The sequence below is a fragment of the Falco peregrinus genome, chromosome 4 (assembly GCF_023634155.1).
Source record: "Falco peregrinus isolate bFalPer1 chromosome 4, bFalPer1.pri, whole genome shotgun sequence".
In the NCBI taxonomy this organism is placed as follows: Eukaryota; Metazoa; Chordata; class Aves; order Falconiformes; family Falconidae; genus Falco; species Falco peregrinus.
In genome coordinates, this window is record NC_073724.1 from 13,568,187 (window position 1) to 13,593,274 (window position 25,088).

The 25,088-nt window shown below is 38.6% G+C and overlaps 1 protein-coding gene across 11 annotated transcripts in view; it reads right to left on the bottom strand.

The window, feature by feature from the left end:
* ROBO2 (roundabout guidance receptor 2) overlaps positions 1–25,088 on the bottom strand; it is a 475,778-nt gene that overhangs the window by 125,948 nt on the left and 324,742 nt on the right. For all 11 annotated transcript variants that reach the window (XM_055802479.1, XM_055802483.1, XM_055802482.1 and 8 more), the window contains exons 4-5: positions 23,572–23,692; positions 13,447–13,585 (exon numbers count right to left, since the gene is read on the bottom strand). In XM_055802479.1, coding sequence (XP_055658454.1) covers positions 13,447–13,585; positions 23,572–23,692 — 260 coding nt within the window. The remainder of the gene's footprint in view (positions 1–13,446; positions 13,586–23,571; positions 23,693–25,088) is intronic.

A 25,088-nucleotide genomic window follows, 5' to 3' on the forward strand; every position in this document is an offset into this window, starting at 1 on the left:
TTTTTCATATTTTTTTTTTAGGACAAAAAACGTCCCTGTGGTTTACTTACCACTGCCGAGACAAAACCAGACAGGCAGCAGGACTGCATGTGATTGAGTGTTTGCCTGAACTGGCATGCAGGCAGCCTGGGACAGGGCCCTTCAGTCCACCGTGGGCTGCAGCTGAGTCGCTCTTCTTCATCTCACCGATGCGCCCGTGCCGGCATGCCAACCAGCTGCCTTGGAGGCTTTATGTTTGCACCTGCCAATCATGCAAATTGTGCAAAGGCTGCAGGGTGAAGGAGCCAGCTGCATGGCATGCCAGGGCGCAGGGTAGGGTACAGCCATCATCTCCCCCACTTGGGTCATGAAACGGAGGGTGGCGTAAACATGTCACTATCACGGTCCAGTTATCAATTACTTCACAGAGAGGTCCAGCTCTCCCAGTGTGCTTCTCCAACAAGGCCATACTGGTTTTTTGGACCACCCTGACAGTACGTGCCATCTAGCAATTAGTTTCATAAACAGATGGACCCATGGGACATCGTAACCACCTGCTGTCCTGAAGTATTGATACGCTGCCCCGCAGTCATCTGTTCCACCCACATTGTCCCCAGAAGTCACCATGGTTCAGTGAAGAGCTTTTACAAATGAAGCGGGCAGGAAGGAGAAAGGAAAAAACCCTGGCTTTTAGCCTGATCCACAGCAGCACAAGGAACTTGTGTCAGAAAGGGACCATGAAGTATCAAGGAGGGAAGCCTGAATATTCTTTCCGTTTGTCAAGGATCTACTTGAGCAGTCTTGAACAGCGTCTTGTCTCCTCTCCATCCCAAAGCATCATGTTCCTATAGCAAGATGTTACCACCTGAGTTTCTGGAGTTCACTCTCATCTGGGTTAGTGCTACCAAACACTTGGGAATTAGGATCAGGCCCTCTCCAGCTGCTAATACCAATTACAGAGAGAGGTTACCAGACTCCTGGATTGATGATGGAATGGTGGAAAACCAAAGCATATTGGTTAAGCTGGCCCGTAACATTGCCAGTGCACCGAGGCAATGCCTTCCATGTATGTGCAGTGTCAAGAAACACCTCCTGACATATTGCCCAAATATTGCTGACTCCTAGCCAATTAATGCCAACACTCAGCTAAAAACACAGGGCGTCAGACATCAGTTTCACATGTTTATGGGCATCTAATTGATTTTAAGTACTTCTCTCTGTTAAACATTTGGAGAAGCTTAACCTTTCGGTTCAGCTTAGGCTTCAGCCATCAGACTGAGCTGGGAGAGGTCTTCTAAACAGCTAGTCAGCCACTTTGGGCACCACATTACATAATTTCTGTTCTAGAAGTAATAGAGCAGGTCTGTCTTTAATTAACTGAGAAGCAAGGGGTGGGCAGCGGACTGGAAAGGAAGAAAGAAACCGAGAAACAACAAGCAGATGAGAAAACACTGCTGGTGAGGAAATTCTAATAGAAATTGGGTGATTTTGAGTGAAATCTGGCAGTCTCTGGCACATATGAATGCATTCATTGTTGCTAGTTTTGATTAATGACAGTTGTACAATAGTGTGCTGACAGTCACTGCCATACAGACACAGTTGGGTTGGGTTTTTTTTTGGTTGTTTTTTTTTTTTTTTTTTAATATGAAACACTGCTGAAAATGCAACCCAATCAGATTTGGCCCCTGAACAACATGTGCTATCATCACTGTACCGTGAATTGAGATTGATTGGTAACCAGCTGTGACAAAGTGGGAAAAAGAGCCTTGTCTTTTCCAAGAAAAGAAGAAAAATAAAAAACTGAATTGTGTCAAAACCATTACCATCTGCTCAACCAAATAAGAAATGAAACAAAACACTTTAACTGTTTTTAAGTATCACAAATTAATATACTGAGGTTGGATTCATGCATCGGCTTAAGCATCTAAGAGCAATCTTGAACTGAACTGGTTTTGTCACAGTTATCATTTTTTCACCCCCACATTCAAATATGTATCTGTCCATACTCAGCCACCCATTTTCATGGTTATCAAATTTAAAATAAAAAAGAGAAACCAAATGTACTGAATGTAGAGAGAGTTAGCAATATGCTTTTTTTGTGTTTTATATACATTTTACTGAGTGCTTCAAAGAATCCCTGTATGTCCAGATACTCAAAAATGTGCATGCAGCTATGCGTAAAAATATATGCACTTCTTTGTCTTTCACATGTACAGGTAGCAAAACTGTATCTGCAGCTGGAGTCATTATATTCCTAGATATCCAAGTAGGCCTATATGGTAATACAAGGATGCAGATGCTTCAGCAATGTATTTTAAAGTTGTGAGAATGCATTACTGAATTCAAATCAAAAAGTCATATTTCTTGCTAGAGGGAATTTGCAAACCAAATAGTCACATCTTAACTGTTGCAAACTGATGTCACTGGCCTCAAAACATTTACATCAATTTATACCAGGCACCTATTTTCTTCTAAAACATTACCGCAAATAGAAAAGAAATAATATAATAGAATCTTGTACGTAGAATTTGTAGGCTTTCTCTTCTTTCGGAGATGGCACAAAAATTACTTTGCTCTATTTTCTTTTGCCCCTTTGCCAGGCTATTTTGCAAAACATGCACAAAGCTTCAAGATTACTCACAACATCAATGATTAGGGAGGCCAAATAGAGAGATGCTACTAGCCAAAACCGTAGTAAACAGGAGGTAGTTAAGGAGGCTTAAGCTTCTGTCTCCACTTCTCTTTTGTGGTGCTGGCACTTCAGCTCCCAGCACAGTGCCACAGCTTTTCACTGGCTCCCAGACTCTCTGTGCCAGATGGAGGGAGACACAGAGAAGCTGCAGCGAGACACGAGCATGAGCTCATTACCTGCCTCAGCCTAGTGCGATCCAGAAGCAGAATGGAGAGCTCACATGCACATCGGCAATGCAGCCACCCCTATCGCCAGCTCCCTGACAAGAAACGTTGCCTTTTTTCCCCACTTTCATCCCATACATTGATAAGTGGAAGAAGAAAGGAACACAAGATAAAACGGTCTCTGGTTTACTGTTCCTAGCAAAACCTGAATCAGCAACAGAGAGAGCATGAATGTGTATATTTGTGTGCACTGGTCTCAAATCACTCCGTTGTACCCCTGAAATCAAGGCTGCCTGTTGCTGGGTGGCTCTGACACTGCTCACAGCTATAATGAATTGAGCTGCCATGGAGCTATCCCCAGAGTGCTGACAGGACGGCTGCTGTGCACATCTACATGTCCAAATTCCCCCTTATTCTTTGGCTACACCACTCACACCAGAGAAAGGTATAAGGCAATGTGACATTACCCCGAATTTCTTTGTGAGGCATATATGTAGTGGTCATATAAAATGGTTCACTAACCTTATTCTGACAAATCAGGAAAAGAGCTAAGTGATACAGGTTACTATTCACTATTCTGGTTTTCTTAAAATATGCTGGCAGCAGGTTCTGCTTTAGTCCAAAATCTCTTATGGGTTGTGATCAGCAGATTGTTGGTAATTTCTTATAGCAGACACTCTCAATTGCAATAATATAAACCACAAAGCCACACGGCACTGTGCCTTTAAACCAAGGTGTTCAATAAAACGGCCTATATGTCATAAAAGATGTATACAACAGTTACAGTCATTGGGCCAACACTGTGAAACCCTACCTATGTCCAAGGAAATCGTGTGTTCCAACTTCTCGGGAAGTATTACACTACGCTGTACTACTCTTACTTGCAAACATGCATATGTGACTGCAAGTAACTAGTGCCTCACAAAAACAGTACCCACGCACTCAGAAGAGAACCAGGAAAGAGACTGCTTTCTTATTCTCTTTGAAATAATTTGGAAACAAACAGAAGTTAAGAACAAAACATATGCTTGGGAATAAGTGACTTGGTAAACTCTATCTAAACTGATGCAGGCTTCATCTTTTACTTCCACATCTCTGCACAGAGAAGTACGCACAGGGAATTACCACATGATAATTACCCAAAATGGGTTCTGATTTGATTTTAGTTCCAGACAAAGCTCCACATTTCAAAAACTGGAATGTCAGTGGAAGTATGAGCTAAGAGACCATGTAATGACTTGGCATGAAGACCTATCCTCCTATCACCAGAAGTAGTCCTTTCCCTCACAGATGAGACACGTTTGTCAGGCACTTGGGGAGATTTGTATTATTAATGCCTATGTCATAAATTTATCCACCAGAAAAGCACTCTTGATTCTCAAGGTTATCTACTCAGCACATGCCACTGAAATTAATTTTAAGGAAAGGCAAAACACTGGTTTTGTCCATTTCTGATTTAAAAATTGAAATGATACTGCAAGGACTGGAACACGATAAGAAGACCTGAGCCCAGAATGGCATCTTGCACTCACTAAATATGGCTTGATGCATTTTCTTTAACATGAGCAAACAGATTATGAGCAGTTTGAAATAAACAGAATTTGTGTCAGCCTGTCTATTATTATTTGCCTTAAGCATGATGAATGATTATGGTAAACTTGTCAGAAAACTAACTGAAATATCTTCTGATCTATATTTCAAATCAGTCACCAACCTTGAAGTGGTAAATACAGATGAAATCACGTTAATGTTTTAATGAAAGTGCCTTCAACATTACAGATGAGCCAGAATTCATATTATTAAAAAGTACATTTTGTTACTGTTAAGTAATTTTCAACACAGGACTTACCAATAGGAACTGGAAAGTAGTTCTTAGGGTTAAAACTTTAACCTTGCAGTGTTTTCACTGACAGTTTTTGTTTGTTTGTTTTTACCTCAGATGACAACTTTTGAATTCCATGCAGGGATGGAATGTGTTAAAGCAAAAGAAATCCCTGCAGGCCAGCTATTCCAGCAGCATCAATGATGCTGTGACCAGAGATCTTGAATCTTACTCCCATTTGAACATAACTACCAGCTTCCCTCTCCCTATTCTCCTGAGGCGTTTACAGAAAAACTGCATAGTTAGCTATCTTTACTTTTTCACTCTATAATTTTAATAGGCAATAAACTGATAATAGTGAGCTTAAACTGTTTTATAGCCTCACTCTTTTCAAGAAAGCAAGCTACCTCAATATTCTGAAACTTATAAATACAATGCATAAACTATGCGATTACTAAGCTTCTACGTAGCATACTCTGCTTTTCTGATACTAAAGAAAGATTCAAGCACCAGAATGAGTATTTTGAGTGAAATTCTACAATAAGTTTTCTTGGGTCGTCTTCATGCAAGACAATTTCATTACTGTAGTCTTCTGTGAGTGGGAAATTCAGAGATATCCATGTTTGAGGCTGCTACTACTGGCATTAAATTTTGTTTCAGAACTCTGCTAGTGACTTCATTAATTCTCTGAAATGTAACAATTTTAGGATGTTAAATAAGAGAGAATAAAAAATCACACATTATCTTGTGACAGTCCTATCTCAAGTGCACTGCCAGTGATCGCTTCATAGATCACCAATGGTTCACATAGCATAAAGAGAAAACATGCAGGCAGGACTGCTACTTGACACAATTCCTTTATGGTTTCTGTCTGTGGAGTTGTAAAGCTATTTTCCCAACCTTGACCCTTATGTAAGCAACTGGAAGCTGTTTTCATGCATCTGCAAACAGACTGCCTGAAACAATAGCTCTTCTTCAGCTCTGTGGTGAGAACTGACACTTAACATGAAGCCAATTTAAATGTCAATGTTATTAACTGTTTCTCTGCTGATCAGTCTAGAAGAGCCACACAACTAACACTTCTGCTCACAGCATTTAATATTTCATACAAACTGAATGGCAGATAACTACTGGGTTAGACTATAGACCTCTGGGGTAACCATGGGATGATGCATTTACAGGACTTTATTCAATGCCATGCCTTGATGGATTTAAAATGTCAAAAAATACTCTAATTTACGCTTTCGCTTGGCCATGTATTCCTCATAAAACTGTAAGGAATATTTTTCCACTTACAAAACAGGAAGGGATTACTGACAGGCAAAATATCAACCATAGAAGAAGGATACTCAAGCTAAAGAACAATAGGAGTGGGTACTCCACCAGCACTGGGGTACACCATCCTGACGCTACATACACATGAAAATTAAGCACTCCCTACCTCCCTTTTACCCCCCATCATCTCTCTCTCTCTAAGTGGTATCTCTGGCTTTATACAGGAGAAGTTTCCTCAAATGATTCACCATAACTGCTGAAAAGATACTTACATTGCTGAAATCTGCCTGTGGTGTTAGGTTATACGGACTCTCTGCAAGTCACACTGCAGTTTGCCCTGTGCCAGTCATGTGCTGCATTAAACCCAAGATAATGTCCCCAGCAAACTGCCTCCACTCCGTCCAGATGTACATAAGAATACAAATAGCGTATTAAACCTCTTTCTTTCACTGTCTCCTTTTGACAAGCTATTAAGAACGTCCAATCTTCTCCCCTATGCTCCTCATAAAGGGACTTAATCTATCCTTGATGCTTTAGCTTAGGAAACAAAAGATGGTCATGCAAATCATACTGGATCTAACTAGAAGTGATGAATAGTACATGCAATACAGCTAATATGAAAAACATCCTTTTCCCTGACCCTTTATTTAAAACCATTAATTGTTATTAATTGCAACAGAAATTTGCTGATGTAACCAAAGATTATATCCATTACACTACTAAAACACACTCTTTACTCTAATTAATTTTCAATACACATTAGACTGCATTTTGTTACAATCTGCACAGAGATTAACTCAACCAAAGCACACAGCGCCGTAGTGTTATTAACTCGTATTTCATTGAAAGGTCATTCTCCCCTTGGTTGTATCCAGAGGAGGCTGTAGTTAAATACCTCACTATCCCATCCACAGAATATAAATAGAATTATCTAGCACCATGTCTATTCTTAAAAATTACCGTCTCTCTGGCTTACAGGGCCTTACCCTGTGTTCATGGTTGTGTTGACCCTGGCTAGATGTCAGGTGAAAGAAACAACTCTGCAGACACCAAAGTCAGTGAATAAGGAGGGGGAGGAGGTACTTCAGGCACTGAGCAAGCAGAGATTGCCCTGCAGCCCATGGTGAATACCATGGTGAGGAAAACTGTCCCCTTCAGCCCATGGAGGCGCACAGTGGAGCAGATATTCACCTGCAGCCTGTGGAGGACCTCGGGGCAGATGGGAAGGGTCCATCCATCCCCAGGATGGATGCCTGAAGGAGGCTGTGACCCTGTGGGAAGCCCTCACTGAAGAAGTGTGAGAAGGACTGCAGCCTGTGGGAAGGGTTGAAGTTTGCAGAGGACTGTCTCCTGTGGGAACCCCACACTGGAGTAGGGGCAGAGTGTGAGGAGCCTCCCCATGGCGGGCAGGGGCGGCAGGGACAGCTGTGAGGGACTGACCCCAGCCCCGGCCCGGCCCGGCGCTGCTGGGGAGGCCGGAGGTAGAGACACCGGGAGTGGAGCTGAGCCGGGGAGGGGGGACGGGCGGGGGGAAGCGGGTTTCAGATGTAGGTTTTATTTCTCATTATCCTACTCTGATCTGATTGGTACTAAATTAAATTATTTTTCCCCCAAGCTGAGTCTGTTTTGCCTGTGATGGTAATTGCTGAGTGATCTCCCTGTCCTTATCTTGACCCATGAGCTTTTCGTTATATTTTATCTGAGTAGGGGGAGTGGTAGAGTGGCTTTGGTGGGCACGTAGCATCCAGCCAGGGTCAACCCACCACAATACAGATTGTGGTGAAATACAAATGCAGAACATTGCCTCTATCAGGCCCTTCATTTCTGGATCTCTTCTTAAAAAATCTAACTTTTCTGAGTTTATGGGGGTAAGGTTTGCTGTCAGTTGCATTTAAATCCATTTCAAAGATTTGCATCTGGCAGAAAGCAAGACATTTTTTAAATGTTATCATTTACCCTTAGCACTGAGCTCACAAGAAGCCATGGAGGAAAGCACAGAAATTATAGTACTTACTGAGAATGTACACCTATCAGAAACATGACAGTGTTTCTGCCCAGGCTATGCATATGCAACCACTTTTCAGGCACAAAGATGCCTGTTTTAAAAACATAACAAGTCTAACTTCTACACAGACTTTTGTTGTTAGAGCTAACACATATCTTAAAATAAGTTAAATCTATGACTTAAGAATGCATTTTCCCAAATAATTTTTAACAAATATTCCTAACCTTTAGTAAATAAGAAAGCTTACTCTGCTGTTTATGATTGTCACTGCTGTGTGTCACTGCTTTGCTTCATTTAATAACCTACAATCTCTTAACACTTAGCAATATTCTTTGTGTAAACTACACACCATTTTCGTTCTGAAGCAACACTCTTGGTTTTTCTGCCTGCACTCCCATTGCGTGGGTGGTGCATAAAACAAATACCTCTTCCTGCTGGTGCAGTTGCCACTTTTCATCTCTAGTACAATATTCATCTAATCAGACAGTGCCTGTAAATGCAACTTACAAGAGCAGGTTGTAATTTCATTAAAGATGTATTTACTGAGCTAAACCAGCTGTTCTGGGCTGGAATGCAAAAGAAGGCCCATGTGATTGCTACTCAGTCATTTTTAAGGCAACTGAAAAATACATTTGCTGAGCTAACCTCACTCTCCCAAAGAGCTGGCACTGGTAGCTTCTTCTATGTAAAAGGTTTAAACAGTTATTATAGTGTGTCATAAATTTTAACTTGTAATTGAAAATCTCTTCACTGCCTAAAAAAAAAATACACCCCCCTCCTGTATTACTTGCTATGTAATTACAGGCTATGCAGCTGCTTTCTTCGGCTTCACTTGAAAATTTGAAGACATGAAACACTGTACAAACCTTATTCAAATTTTATTAAATTGCTACTCATGGATATGCCACTCTTATGCTGGAGGCTCCCAAATAATATAACTTTCTTGCTGTTACCAGGTCTAAAAAGCAGACGAATTAAAAGTTGATACAGGCCATATTGAGTTTCTCACCACACAGGAGATAATCAGCTCCTTAGCAGGAAATTATAATCTCTAATTTCTGCCAAGCAGACATCAAAGGGAAGGCTACCTGAACATGTGGCTGGAAAAAGACTTCGATGTATAAATACAATTTTTATTCAATTTTCAATAGGTCCTGATCATTATGTATGGTCACAATTGTCTGAGTTGCTTTAGTAAAACTTTTGTGCCATTTCCTTGTGTCACTTATAGTGAAATGAAACTCAACCACTGAAATAGTGAAACTAGGATTTCAGTCAAAGGCACAGGACTGGTGACCCCACAATATCCTGTTCACCTGCAGTAGTCTGATATGAGTCACACCTGATTAACTATTCCCTAGCCTTTTTATACTGTGGAAGCTATACCGTGATGCTAAATTTTTAGAGCAATTAAGATAAAGTGTACACCATGCACCTCCACCCTTGATTCACAATTCATTTCGGTCTTGGGTCACCGATTCAAAAATGACAACTTCTGGAAAACGCCTTTACATACGCCAGAGTTCACATTGAACTTTGTTTCTCCCTGCTGGTGCAATATCAACCTTTTTAATAGCAAGTTATTAATTTGCTGGGATTGGTTTCAGCTTTAAAAAGAACTTTCAAGTCTAAAGAATTTAATTAGTTCATCCTTATAGCAACGTAACAGAACTATGAAAACAGTTAGCATACGTAAGTCACAACATTCTTTCTGCCTGGTCCTTATAGCTTTCTTAATTCCTGCCCAGCCGTACCCAGGAGAGCTCCACGATGCATACCACCATCTTGTTATCTCAAGTCAGGTCTACAGGACACTGGACAAGTAACTTCCTTTGACTGCTAGTGAGAGCTATTTTTCCTAGGTATTTTGAAAACTTCCGCTATAAGAACCACTTTAAAGTTTTAAAATAAAAATATAGACTATTATAGCTGGTTTAGATGATCAATTCAAAACAGCTAAAATTTGGAATAAAGCTTTACACCTTCAGAATAAACTTATGTCCCTCTGTTCTCAGTTTTGAAGCATGGTTATTCATGAAGTTCTGGGTAATTACATAGACAATTCAAGAAAATGGCCAAATTAAATTTCTTTTACTCATATTTTCAAACATAATGATTTCTTCAGAAGTTGCCTTTTTGTTCTCATTCAATGCAAATGCAACTGGAGATGCTTACAGTTCACCAGGGACCTTTATAATTAAAACTGTAACAGCCTGAAATTATTTTCCAATTATTACTGAACACACTAATCGGTGCAGCAATGCTGTTTATATTTGTCACCAGAAATTACTGGGATTACTTTTCTCTTTCCTCTCACATGTGTCGCTAAAAAAACTAAAAGGAAGTAAGATGGAAAAACAGATTTCTGAAAGACTATGGATCCAGTATCACTGATCCTGGGATTCACCAGGAGCAAATAACAGAAACACAATGGATACAAAAATCCAGTTTATCCCACTTTGCTATCACTGAACTAGACACTTTTGAAGGCTGAATTAACAATAGACACATTTAAAAATTTGCAGTAATTGGTGAAACAGGTACCTATTATAATTGTCTTGTAATCTAGGGATGAAGCCAAAAAAGAAATTATTGAAAGAACAAAAACAGGCAGATGTGCAAAGAACATGGTTAGCTGTAGAAACAGGAAATTGATATTGAAAGCTATAAGACAAATAGCTGCAGAGATCTGCTCAGAACAAGGATTTACACAGGTAGGAAGAATAACAAAGGGAATTCCTTGAGGGTTTCATATTTCATTGTAGATGTTAAAATGCTTAAAATACAGGAGCTCAGAACCTGAAATGTAATTTTGGTTTTACCTCAAAAAGGAAAGAAAAAAAAAATATCTCCCACTTCATCAAGGAGGAAAAACTTGGAAATTCTCTTCTTAATGTATAAGATTGTTATATTATTGTTTTCTTATCCATCCATTCATTAAGACTACACCTGGACAAATTTCTTTCCTTGCATTAAAAAAATCCAGAAAAAAACCAACAGCTTTTTTTTTAGATGTTTAGGTGTTAGATATTTATATTCCTTGATTAAGCATCATGGTTTGAAATTTTCCTCTTTAGGACAGTAAAGACACTGTTTACATATCTTGCTATACAAATGATACATTTTAGAAAAGAAAACATAGAGTCCCAATCATCAGAAGTGTTTGCTTTTGAAGTGCAGATGTTGGACTTGATTAGATCAGGTGGTGGTAACCCGTTACATGGGCAGCGGAAGTCCTCTATTACCTGAGGTGGACTCCAGCATGAGATTCTGCAACCTTGCCCCTTCTTTACCCACCCCTCTGACATTCTTGGAAGCAGACATAAATGAAGACATACCCCCATTTTCTGTTTAAAGATGTTAAAACACAGTTAATGAAATGTTAAACAGCAGTGTAAAAACACTGCAAAACATTGTGAGTAGTTTCTGAGCCTGAAGTTGATTATGATCAGAATGTATCTGATGAACCTTCTCTTCTTTTCCTTAAAAGCCCAGTGAAAACTTTTCCTATGCTTTGTGTTACATTTCTTCTTCCTTAGAAATAAATCATGAATTTACAGAAAAAATTATCAAGCACATAGTACTGTGTTTCTCACAGTAAAATATGAAAGGAACATATTCTTTAAAAAAAACACCTAATAAAAGTGCAACCTAATCAAAGGGACTGTTGGTTCATCTTCTATTACTTCTGCTTACAGAATGTAGATGTGATTTAAAACAACAGAAGTAGCACAACAATAGGAATAAATCACAGAAGCACAATGTATTTACTGTGGACTACTCTACAATGCAAAATAGCAAGCAAAGAGAAAAATTCATCTCACCATCCAAAAGTCTGCTCTTCAAAATACTATTTTATGTATTACATGCATACAATATCTATCAATATAATTAGCAAAACAGCTATGTAATTTTAAAATTTGCTTTAAATTGCAAGGAAATTAATTTTAAAATATAAGTATTTCTATATATATATACACACATATGTATCTGTACTTATTATCTAGAAATATTTTTCTAGATTATGTATCATTACATTAGTATATGTCACTGAGAAATTGTAAGACATCTTACAGTGTTGTGGATGTGGGAACTAAAACAGGTATTCTCCAATTTGAGTTTTGGGATTTCTTTAAAGATTTAGAAATTGAGAAACAAAAGATAATAGCCTAAGACACAAACATGACTAAGTGCTATATGACTGAGGAATTTTGCCACTGGTTTCCATGAAATTGTATGGGACATTAAACACTATATTTAGCAAGTGGATGAAGACCGCCAGATAACAGTCTTACCACATTCTTCACCTTGTTGGATTGAAGATGTAAACCAGGCTGTGATAAAGAAAGCCGGCAGCGACGTCTAACTCGTTTCAGTTAGGCCGAGTTTAGTAGTGTGCTCACGGTGCACTTAATGCACGCTGACACAAACTAGCCACAAAACATCATTGCAGCTCTTCTTTTTTTAAGATCATGACTGGAAGAGCAGAAATAACATTGGTGGCCAGCCTACGTTAAGTCCAGTGTTTAAAGCATTTGTTTAAAGAACAGAACATTTAGATATATATATTATTTTTTTCCCCTTTCAACAAATTCCATTGGCAACATCCCAGGAATAACCAGCACTGATAGAAAAGAACAATCAACTGTGGTGGTGGGGGAAAAATGGAAAAAAAGTTCATGTCTCCTGCTGAATTTAAAAGCACTGTGCAAAAACGAATCAGGACTCACAGGGCCAGAAGGATTCGTTGGGTTGTGGAGACCTAGGTTCTAAGTCCTGTTCCTAGACTTATTTCTGTGTTAAGATCTTTTAATCTAATTATGATTCAGCATCGAAACTAGAAAAAGTTCCAGAAAGTGGGGACCAAACTCTGTTCTGTTTGTTAGCTGAAAGGAACCAAGCTAATTTAATGCCCTTGTATAGGACAGGCTCTCATCCCCTGCTCACTCTGGAATCTTCTACGTTTGATCTGGTCTAAACAAATCTCTCTTGAACACAAGGGGCCTGTTCCAGATTTCAACCTTGTTTTCCAGTTCTGCTAGTTTGATTTTTTTGTTTCCTCAGGAGAAAGGTTTCTCTCCGGGTTTTAACAGGCATGAGCCAAGGAGCCAGCAAAACCCACCACAGCGCTCTGCTTCTAATTCATCCTGCTACTGCAACGGAGCAGCTTGGCAACTCTCCAGCCATGCTTTCTCCTTTCTGGTATCAGCACATTATTATCAAGGCTACTATCACTCATACATCTTTACTTTCTTCAGCAAATTCAGTGAATACTCATGTGCTCACAGCACCTACGCATCATTCTTCGTCTTTCCATGGGAATCCATGACCTGGACAATTCAACCCACAGCTGGCCCTGGAATGGGTGTTGTGGTGCCAAAGACCAGCAATATGGGAAATAAACCCTGGCCACAATGTCAAATAACAAACTATAAGTAGTAGGGAGGGATTCCAGCATAACTCAACGATTGAAATTTGAAAGTGTGGGGAACATGAATGTTGCTCTCACCTCCCTCTCGGTAAGTCTGCATCATCTTTCTTCCACCGGACTGTGGGTGTGGGATCCCCCTGCACCTGGCATCGGAAATCCACCGCCTCCTCCTCCAGCACCACTTGGTTGATCGGTCGCCTGAGAAACGTGGGCCGTTCTTGAAAGAGACATTAAAATTCCTTAGTGAGTCATAGGGTTGAAATGAACACTTTTGACTTTTCAGCATCTTTTTGTTTACCGATTCATGGAATGATGAAAGGAGGCTGAGCTCCACAAATTCAGACAAGTGGAACTGATGGTGTACATAAAAAGCCCGGAAGACGACTGCCAGGCTGGAGAGGCAGGGGCAGTTGCATCCAGCCCTCATGCCAGAGCTGAGTGCCACCAGAAGGATGCCTGTGCCAGCACTGGCTGCCCAGCTGCCACGCGAGCGGAGAGAGAGGTCTCCAAGGCTGTGCAAACGTTTTGGCTCAGCACCGCTGCATACACAGAGTGTGATCTAAAAGATGCCGCCTGCTCTATATTGAGCTGCCAGTGGAAGTAGCCTGCCTCTGGCCATAATCAATACCTTGATGCTTCAGAAGAAAATGTAAACTCTGTTCTGCATCTCGGCCGTTGCGGACTATTGTACAAAGGTCAGAGCTTCCCTGATCCTCATTTCTAACTTCACCACAGAAAACTAAATTAAGGTCTGAATAATAAGTCCTGTTTACCCTTGTTATGTTAGCCTGCACAGCTACAAATATTATTAATCATCTTAATGTTGTACAGGCCTGCTTAAACTCCAGATGCAGAGCCACAATCTGATCTCAGTTATACTGGTACAAACTCAAAGTACCGGTAATTTCATTTGAAAGGATGTCATTGGGGTTAGTTTCCAAGTTGCCTTTGGACTGCATAAATTTTGTTGTCCTCTCCTAGTCATAACACACTTTTATTGTCATAAATTATTTATTCTAGAGTCAAACCATTTATAAGACTGGGTTTATATGAAGCAGTATTTCCACTTGAGACAGGAATTTAATATAAAGACATTTAAAACTGGTTACATACTACGTTTCACGTTTCATTCTCAGCAAGTTGAAGGGTATGATGTCATTAAAAAATTATTCAAAATTCACACAGATGTAAGCAATAACAGATTCTGCCTCAGGCAGTTTGTCTTCATAACTATAGAGTTGAGTTTATGGATTGGCTATCCATGTTTATTATATACAAATAATAATAATAATAAAAAAACCACTGAAAGAACATTAATAAAGTTGCAAAATCAAGCATGCAGCACCTCAGTACCAGAACTAAGGCTGTCTGTGTGCCCTTTAATCACTCCCTATCTGTTTATGGCTTATGAGACTGGTTGCAATTATATGATCACATACTTTTTTACTTCCCCAAACATCTCCAGATTGTTGGTATTCATTTAATGAGCAGGTGTTTAATATTTTGCTTTAGTTGTACCATTTAGTGGGTGGCCTCCTGATATACTACTCAAACTTCTCTTCAAAGACAGAATTATTAATTTCCCCATGACCTCAATTACACCTTTACTAATGCTTCATAAACAATTGACTTATTTTCATAGCTCCTCTCTGAGATGTAATGGAGATTAAGAAAGTAAAGTAAAAAAAAAATCTGCTACATTTTTTGATGCTCAACCTGAGATACAAAACTGCCAATTATTTTTTTTTTTTGAGAACTAGCATCAATTTTGTGTGTTCAAAGCTCAGCTTCCATTGAATTGTTGTAGCTGATAAAATGTTCACCACTTCTACAAATCAGAATATTAAGTCCGAAAATAAGGAACACAAAACCACCTGTTAATAATTATGTAAATGAGTGATAGCATCACATAGGAATTCCATGATACTAGCAGGGGGACCTATTGGCAGGGGAAAACCTATTTTGTCAGCGGAAGAATAGACATGCTCAAGAATCTATACCATTTTTCCAGATGCTAGAGATAAAAATGTCTAAGGGGCAGACATTCTTCTCCCCATTTTTCCCAGGCCATTGCTTTTGTCCGATTCCTGGTCTTACCCAGGACCTGCAGGTTGCAGCAGTGTTGTGGCAAGTAAATTCAGTTCTAGTCTCTCTCCACAGCTTGAAATCTCAGTCTTTACTCCCCATTTCAAATCTGTGTACAAGCCATATATAACATTCACTACAGCTCTTTGTCCTGAGTGTGCTTAATCAGATTTTTCCTTCCCTGTGCATGTAGCCTCCTGACCCTTCCCAATCCCCAGCTAGGTTTGATCCTACCCTCACCTGTGTGTCTTTGTCAGCTTGTGACACTGCCTCAACTCCCTCTGTGTTCCAGCCCCTGACTGTGCCAGCTCTTTCCAGCCGCCGACTGCTTCCTTAGCCAATTTGTCTCCTCCTAGCCCAGGATATTGCTTTACACAGCTGGAACCCAGCAAGTTCACAAGTCCGATCTTCCTTCCAACTATCCATGCCTCTCACTTCTTCATACCTCACAGCAAACTGACCCTTCTCCGCTGTGTGTTTGAACTACTCTTGAATTGGAGCTTCTTTTCTCTGAGGCACCCAGACACAGCCCATCCACGCTATTAACACAAGAAAAATTGGTTGAAGTAACCAATCATCATTCCAGGAGAGTGACAGCAGCAGGAGTGCATTGAAGTAGCAGGAAAATGCTGTTCAGACCTGCATTCTACCTGGTGTCTCTAGTGTACGAATTCATATATTTATTTCATTTTTTTTAGACAGGTGTATAATTAGCTAAATTTAATGAAAATTCTTTGGACAAGCAAAAAATTACATCTCCAGCATGGTGCAGCTATTTCACATCAAATTTTAAGTCCCTGTTATTCGGTATGAGGGACCTGCACTTCTTAGGACAAAAAGTTTCCTCCATTCCTCTCCTTCAAAACCTTTCCCGTTTCCCTCCACTTACCCCTTTCACATCGCAACTGATCAAAATTCAACATTCTTAGAGATGAATGAATTATTTTGGCAATTTAAAAAAAAAAACCAAACAACCAAACAGTTTTCCAATCAGTTATGGAAAAATTTGGATAAAGCCTTTTAGTTTGACAAAACAATTAAAACTGGACAAAGTAACAAAAACATAACTTGTTATGTTTACTGCTAAGCAATGCACTTGGTTTGTCTGTACTTACGTGGATCTAGAAGGAAATAACTTAATGAAACTTTCTGTAAGTTTGCAATATTATCTTATTCAAAACTCCTCTCCTAAGAAGAGCTCAGACTGACCCTGCTCTGAGCTCATGCACAATACGCTCTACATTTTGGTATTTGGTTTTCAACAGATGATCCTAAACCAAGAAATGTAGATCCAGGTCAGCACCTGCATAGGCGGTTTAGAGACACTGGTTCATCCACACTGAATTTAAATAACTCTGCATGTGCCTGTATGTTGGCTTGGTCTGCATATAGAAATTGGTTTAGACCATGTTTATAAAAGCTGCCTGTAAATAGTTAAGAAATGAACTTATGCATATTTATTAAATTGCTACTTGTGGCTTTAAATACTTCTATACAGGAGATAAGAAAATAAATTTCTATCACATTTTGAGGAGAACCCAGCTGACCAGACAGTAAATGGCCCAAAGGTCATTAGGTAAATCACTTTATTCCACATCAAGTCAATTTAGGAGTACACATACATGTTTGTTTAAGATCAGCTTCTCAAACTGTGTATTTTCCAAAACAGTTAAGAAGTTGCTAGAAAATAAATAGCTATGTAAATACAGATTCCACATAGCAAGGATGTGCAAATAGCAGTAACTGCTATCTCCATTTTTCCATCATCCCTGCATTTTGCTCGGTGTGAATCAGGAAAGAACAAGTTCTGTCTCATGTTGTTTCCTATACTTGTATCACTCAGACAACCCCTTGAATATGTCCAATAGCTAATTATGCAGCTATAAAGTGATCAGAGTGAATGCCATTGCCAATGCAATTAACATTCTTTATGTGAGATTAACTGGATTTGAGTCACCTGCATAACTTGCTTACAATGTTAATCTCTCAGGAGACAGAGAGCTGCCTGCCCAAGCATGCTAAATAAAGAAGGTTTCGTCAGGCAGCCAGGTCAAATTTAGTTTCAGAGCTAAATTTGAGAAAGAATCTTTTCATTTTTTTCCTTTTGAAATGGTTTGCTCATAAATAAAGCCTTGTGGTATAATTAAACATTGTTACTCTGTCAACAGCATTCAGAACACAATATATTTGAGAAACAACAAGAAAGGGTAATAAATTAAAATCATAGACATATATAAAATTTTTAATATAGCTTTTTTATAAGCTTTCACTGAGTAAATAAAGTACCCACTTCCCAGGCTTTCTCTGATGAATATTAAAAATCTTTGAAGAGAACTATAAAATAGGTCATGGTTATATGTCATGTCAACCAGTCGTGCTATTAGTAGGGTGACCTTTATAACTTCAGAACAAACTTTGCTTGCAGTTATAAAAGGAGATTGTTAATGCAGTCTGAACACACACCTACAATCTGTTGCAGTGCTTGAGGTATGTGCTGCAAGAAAACCTGCAGGATTGATCCTAACCAGAAACATAGGAAAATCCTTTTCTTGCTTTGGGTGCTGACACAAGTTAACCCCAGAACTCAATTATTCCACTATTTAACAATTGGTCTAGAGTATCACAGTCTATTAGAGAGACTCAGATGACCTTGAGATGTATTATTGCCCTTTCTCTGTTCCTCAAAAAGTTGAGACAGCCATACATGGGACCTCAATCTAATTAAAATGATCCTAACTACCTTAATATATTTTCTCTGCTGAGGCAACCGCTAGAGTGAAGGATTTGATGGTCCCCATAATGCAGAGGCTCAATCTGATTTAAAACTGTTTTCTCTGTCTTTGCTGGAGAGAAGGCATATTTTTTTTTAATGTTTTCATGTTCTAGAAAGAAGTATTAAAGCACGAATTAAAAGGCTTTGGGGAGGGGTTTAATAGCAAAAAGTTTAAAAGCTTTTTTCATGTTAGCATTCTGATGTAAAGAAAAAAAAAAAGAAACATTAGGTGGTTGGAATTTTCACTTCAGAATGCTGTCAATAACACAGATATTTCATTAACTGCAACATGATCTGGATAAAGTAAAGCTCTCTGCCAAAAATGAAGATGTGGAAGAAGACAGGATATTAGGATCACACTAAATTTACCTATGCGGGCCACATAAATGAAAATACTACTGCGAAAGCAAATAGTTTGATTTTTAAAGACATTCTTCTACTGCCTCTTTTTAGGCATTTTTCCATTTTTCATTTGAGAAATAAGCACTTGTGTAGATATTGCAAACTTTTACACCCCAAGCAGTACCCCAGATGCAATAAGCTTGCACAGTCAAGGCACAGAGCACTGTTAAGAGGCACAGGCAAATAAAGTAGAATGATTTTTATCAGTTGCTAGTGGCTTTTTTTTCCTTTTATATACACCTACAATCATGTTAATTTCAGTTTTTACCGAGCATTACGTAAAGACTTGGGAGACCACATCAGACCCTTTTTCACAGCATTATCATTATCCTAACACAACTTGTCAGTATGTGTGGATAACAAATACTGCAAAGCCAAACTGGCTGTTTGACAACCGCAACAAGTACACCGCAAGCACCGAATACAAGGATTTGAAGAAAAACAAGAACAGCTTTGCTCTGAAGTTTATGATACACCCTGACAACTTCTCTGCCTTGAACTATGAATGTATACCCACTGTCTTGAACTGTGAATGTATACCTGGCTTTGGTAGATCTTCCATGTGGCTGGGAAAGATTCTGGGGCTAATTCCCAGGACACAATGGGACAGGACTCTCTGCCAAAGCCTTCCACATAGTCAGAGCTCAGCAAAGTAAAATGAGGCACAACACCTTCATTATGGGATCTTCAGATTTTTTCCCTCTAACATCATGTCATCATAGCATACTTTTTCTGGAACTATGGTATCTCTTTCAGCCTGACAATGTCTAGAGAACATCAAACACAAATACTTCTTCAAGCATCAGACAAAAATACCTCTTCTTCCCACAGGACCTTATTAGCTGAAAAAAGGTTCAGGTACCAAAGCTAAAATCAAAGATTAATCCAAAACAATCTTTAATATGTCTGAATTGACATATCCTTTAAGACATTTTTGTACTCTTCTTAGTTATGCTTTATACTCTTTTGAGGCTTTTCTAAATATAACTTTTTCCACTGCTTGATGCCAGCCTCTTGAAGTTGATATACTAAGGCTTTCATTGATTTCACTGAGCTTCAGAATCAATATACAAGATATACCTTTGTACATTCTCTTCAAACATACCATTTTAAGTCCAAAGGAAAAAATAAAAGGAGTCTGAAATAGTTAAAACAACTTGAAAACTTATCAGAGAACAGTGCAGTTGTATGGCAAAATAGTAAAAGGTTAATTTCAAAACTAATTCTTACTTTATTTAATTACTGCTTCTGTATTATATATTTACAAACCAAGATTTCTTACAAATTGGAATGAAACTTTTTCTGGTTTGCATCTTTCTTTAATTCTGTTCATCCAAAGGCTATGAACCCAAACACAAGCAAAGCCTAATTTATACCACTTACACTTCTGATTTTGGCCTTTAGAATAGTCTGTCCATAATAATAAAGTACCGTGCTGCCTTTTTTTAAGAATGTTAGGATTGATGGATTAGTTATCAATTTCCTTTAAAAGCCAATTTAAGACTCTGTGAACAGACCTTGTCTTCTTGCTTTACTCCAAGATTACACCTTGGAGTTTCATAAAGGCAAAAACTAGCAGTAGTGCTTGGAAGAGAAGGCTAAAAAACTGTAATGCATCATTGCCACTACTCAAAACACGAGAATAATGTTGGGAAGCACTGCTTATACGACCTATTTGCTTTACAATATCTTACTGTGAAAGTTTGGCAATTTTCTGCTAGTAGAAGAATCATGACTTGGGAACAAAAGAAATGCAATCTGCACCGACACTAACAGTACACTGTTAGCAGTGCTTAAATGTTGAAAACTAGGTTTCTGATGCAGAGTTGAAAAAAAATAATTACTTGTTTTGTGAAAGTTCTACATGTATTATCCATAACTATCTCTCAGCAAAGGTTATTGAATAGGTGCCCAGCCAAGTGGATACATTCTGCACATGGAAAATGTTAATTTTCTCCTCTTCTTCCCAAGGTTCTTATTGCTTATTTTATTTTATTGTTTTTGAACTCAGGAAAGGTGTAATCTTTTAGGCTAGATTTCCATGCTATTCCTCTAGGGCCACAAGTTACCACCACATTGACTCAGTTTTTCCAGAGGCAATGCCTCAAGCCAAATTTACTGTACAGGGAGCCAGAGGTCTGTCATGAGTCAGTCACACACTGAAATTAACTTCAGGTATTACAAAAAAGAATTGCAAAGCCAAAAGTAACAAGTGGCTGATTCCTGGAAAGGTTTGAGAACTAGTATGAAACAGTTCCTTTTTCTATGGAGTAGCATGTTTACTAAGGCCCCCTTCATGCTATGGAAAAGGTTTGGGAGTTTGTTATTTGGAAAAGGAATAGAGACATTAATAATCAGATAATTAATACACAGTCTTCTCCAGAGTCAGCATCAGCTGTAGGCTTGCCAGCCACTTTATTAAATTCTCTAAGTCTCTTAGCTAAGATATCTTCATTTTAATTATAAAGTCCATTTTCAAATATGTTCAAAACAGTTCAAGTTGGGCATATTAATAACATACACATATTTTGATATATTTAGCATATTTTCCTCAACATTTGCAGTACTCCCATGTTCCTCAAACCTGTGAGTCATATTAGAGGAAAGCTGTGGACTTATATGGTTTTGCCTGTGTTCAGTAAAGTCAACCTGAACATGCACAACCAATGTGATATTTCCCAGAGTTTCTGGACTTATTTGATTTACTGTGTATGCTTAGACTGATTGGACTGTCCAGGAGATCCATTGCTTCCTGGAAACATCATGGATAATGCTCTCCAGTGCATTGTGTGTTTGCGCCCTCCTGCACATGAGCTCCTGCTTGGAGTTCAGGGATGGAACACAACTAACTATTCTGCCGGTGAAAGGGTAAGCCAAGCCATCTCCTTTTGTATGGAGCAGAGACCTGGACACATCTGTACAGTGAGCCCAGTACACCAAACACAGAGCTTCAGGGCCAGGGGGCAGCCAGGAAGTGGGCACAGGATAGTTGAATCGTATTGTCAAACAGCAGACCATAACCTGAGCACCTGCTTCTGGCGTGTTATTCTTGTACCATGAAAAGGACAATAGGAAGGGAACATGTAGATAGAAGGGGAATTTTAGACAGCAAAATACCCAGATAGGAAAATAATTTTAAATACATTTTTCTTTAGTTAGTCTAACACAATTACGAAGAATTAAAATATCTGATTTCGTCTATTGCTGATTTTGTTCAGTATTCACAACATTGACTTAGATTATATTTTATGAGTTGATTGTTATGATTAAATCCTGGAAAAAAAACCAGAATATTGTAATTGGCTATGTATTATTTTACATATCAAGACAAACCTAATACGTTTCATAGCTCTGCAGGATATGAAATTACATGCATATTTCAGTTTTTATTCCTACAGTTCAATGCTTTTTAACAAATTATTTTCTTAAGGATTTCTCAAGGCTTTGTAGTTTAGAACTGCAATCTGCTTGCTATCCACAGGGAGTATTACCAGGGATTATCAGTACTTAAACTGATGAAGAAGATATGTCATGTCTCTTTTACATCTGTATAAAGGCACAACTTCAACAGACTGGCTGCAAAGGACATAATTTAATAGAGATCCTTTCTGCCATTTTTTTGCAAGGTGTACTTGTTCTGTCTTTAAAGGTCATATGCTTCCATGAATCTGCAACAAACTAAGTGGAGTGGAAGTCTTCACAGTCTCGTAATGCTGGAAAGCAGCAAATCCTTAGTCACTCATGGATCTTGTCTAGCAGAAACTTTTCTATGCCTTTTGTAAATCCCATAATATGCTTTTTGTCAAGTGGACATACATGCAAATACAGATAGTAATATGTGTGACTGGGTTTTCCAGTGCATCATATTAGACAGAAAGTGAAAAAATTAGGAGCATTTGCTTCAGAAAGGGTGTGAGGATTTCTATGAAAAGTCTTACTGGAACTACAAGCAGTTTTGTTCGGAATTTTGGTACTGTATCAAGGACATCAAAGAGGTGTAGCAGGAGGGAACATTTAACACTCTCTTTTTATATGCATATATGTTTTTTCTTTAGCAGTGAGGGTTTTTTTCCTTATTGATTTTCTTTTGTTTGCTCAAGATGTCTCAACTAATCCCTACTAAACCATAGCTAAATGGTAAATACAAATGTCATGGCTGCAGGATGTAGCACAGCAGGATTTTGCAGTTTTGCTTCTTATTCAGTTGTTAGTAGGATGGATCCAGCTCTAGGTTCAGTATTACTCTACTCTTGCTCTAGACCCTAACCATAGGGGAAATGTTCCTAACAACTTCTTGTCTTGCCTATCAGGTCTGGAAGCTGTTTCACACAGGAAACATTCATTTTTGACCCATTCAGCAGCATCAAGAACTTAAATGATGCCCTGGCTTACAGGATGAAAGACTGTTTCATGCCCTTTAAAAAAGAAGTGAAAAAAGTATCTCTATATATTTAAGAAGTTGATCTTGGGATTTTTTCCAATGACTTTTAACTGATGAATTGAGCTCTTTCGTGCTCTCCTACAAAGGTTTGATTTCACAACCCCACAGGAATAAGGAATTATCTAAATAGGCAAAGCTGGTCCAAATCTCTGTTAGGCAGTCATTGTCAACTGTATTAGAAGTAGCTTAATTACGTTTGGCAATTTACGTGAGGGAGAGCATTATATCTTGCATTACTGTCTATGATTGTATGCATACCACTAAGGACCTCCAATTAGACTGAAACTATGCACTTAGAAGGAAAATGTTGAGCCATCACAGCTCCATAATTATAAATTGCAGCCTTTGAAACCTGGTCGTCTTCAGAAACTGTGAACTGCATCTTAAGCAGTACTACGGTGTTTTGTTAACCTTGTTTTGTCTCATATTTTGACGAGTCACCCAGGTCAATTCAGTCTATTACATCTGTAGTGAAAAGCAAAAAAAGGTTGAGTTGCTTTACCAAAAACAGTCAGCTCTGCTGGATCGCTGTCTCGCTCCCCCACCATGTTTGTTCCAACACAAGTGTACATGCCCGCATCACTTTTTCTTGTGTTGGAGATCATCAGCTTCCCACCACGTATCTGTTTCAAAACAAGGAATAAATTTTTAACTTCAGATAAAAAACGATATCAGAAAAAGCTACCCTCTTCGGCAGCAAGTTCCACAACTAAGGCATTTAAAACTTTGTAAATATATGTATAGCTTTAAAATTATAATCCTATATATTTAAATATCTTTAAGCTGTTGTAGAAACACATTTTATCATACTTACCGATTTTAACTGTATTTAAGTTTTTTCTTTGGTTTTCATTAAACGCTTTACATTTCAGAGTTGACATTTCTTTCTGCCTCTTTGGCAACACAGAGCGCTTCTATTTCTTGCATGATGACATATAAAGCACTCTTAACATCTCTCTCAAGAAAAAGGCAATTTAACTTAGTTTTATTTAGTTTATTTTATTTTACTGGTGTCTGAACAGTTTCCTTGTTTACTGATTAAGACAGATTTTCTCTTTTCCTTGATGCAAACAGGCTGAATCTAGCCCAAACTGAGAATTCACCTGACTCCCTTAAGACTTAACATTTTCTTGGCTACAAAGGGTGCTTATTAGTGTGTAAGAGCAGGGCAGTTGAGAGAAATAAAGTAACAAATTTGCAACTCATGAAGTTACAGACAGTGTCAAAAGTTAGACAATAGCGTGCTTCAGACTAAGCTAGGAATATAGCCAAAGAAAATTGAGAGTCAGGGAATGATAACCAGTTCCCTGGCATTTTTCCTTCTACTCAAGCAGAACCTAGCAGAGACAGCCTGGCCCACAAATAGCAACTACTTATAGTTTAGCTTGAAATACTTCCTTAGGCATCCGAAGCCACAAACAAGCTTCCTGATAGTACTTCCATACTGAATGTCAGCACTGAATGAGTCACATATCGTTACATACAACATAAAACTTCATTGAAGGAATATTAATAGTGAAAAGCTAGGCATTTAAAAATTAGGAATTAAATACGTGTCTGCACCCATATTTATCCCATTTACTTGCAAATACTATGACATAGTTCTAATAACTTAGGTATTTCTGCTGAACCCTTTTTCCTTCAGTACAAGGAACGAACTGTCACAGAATTCAACCAGCATTACTCATTTACTCAAAATGTATTCCTACTCAGGAACAACCACTCTTTAGAACATAACTTCAGTCTTCATGTAGAACACACATCCCAATTACTACACTAAATACAACACTACAGTATCATCCTAAGCTGTTGGGTTTTTTTCACATGGAGTATTTGTGTACCTCATAGATATGACTGTATCTTAAAACACCTCTTTGATAAAAGGTCTGATATTCTCCCTTCACTGAACTGAGATCTCATTTCTGTGAACTGAGATCTAGAAAAGGTAAGGCCAAACCGGTCAAAGACATCCACTGAGTCCCCCATCTAACAGACCACCTTACACAACCAAATCTACAG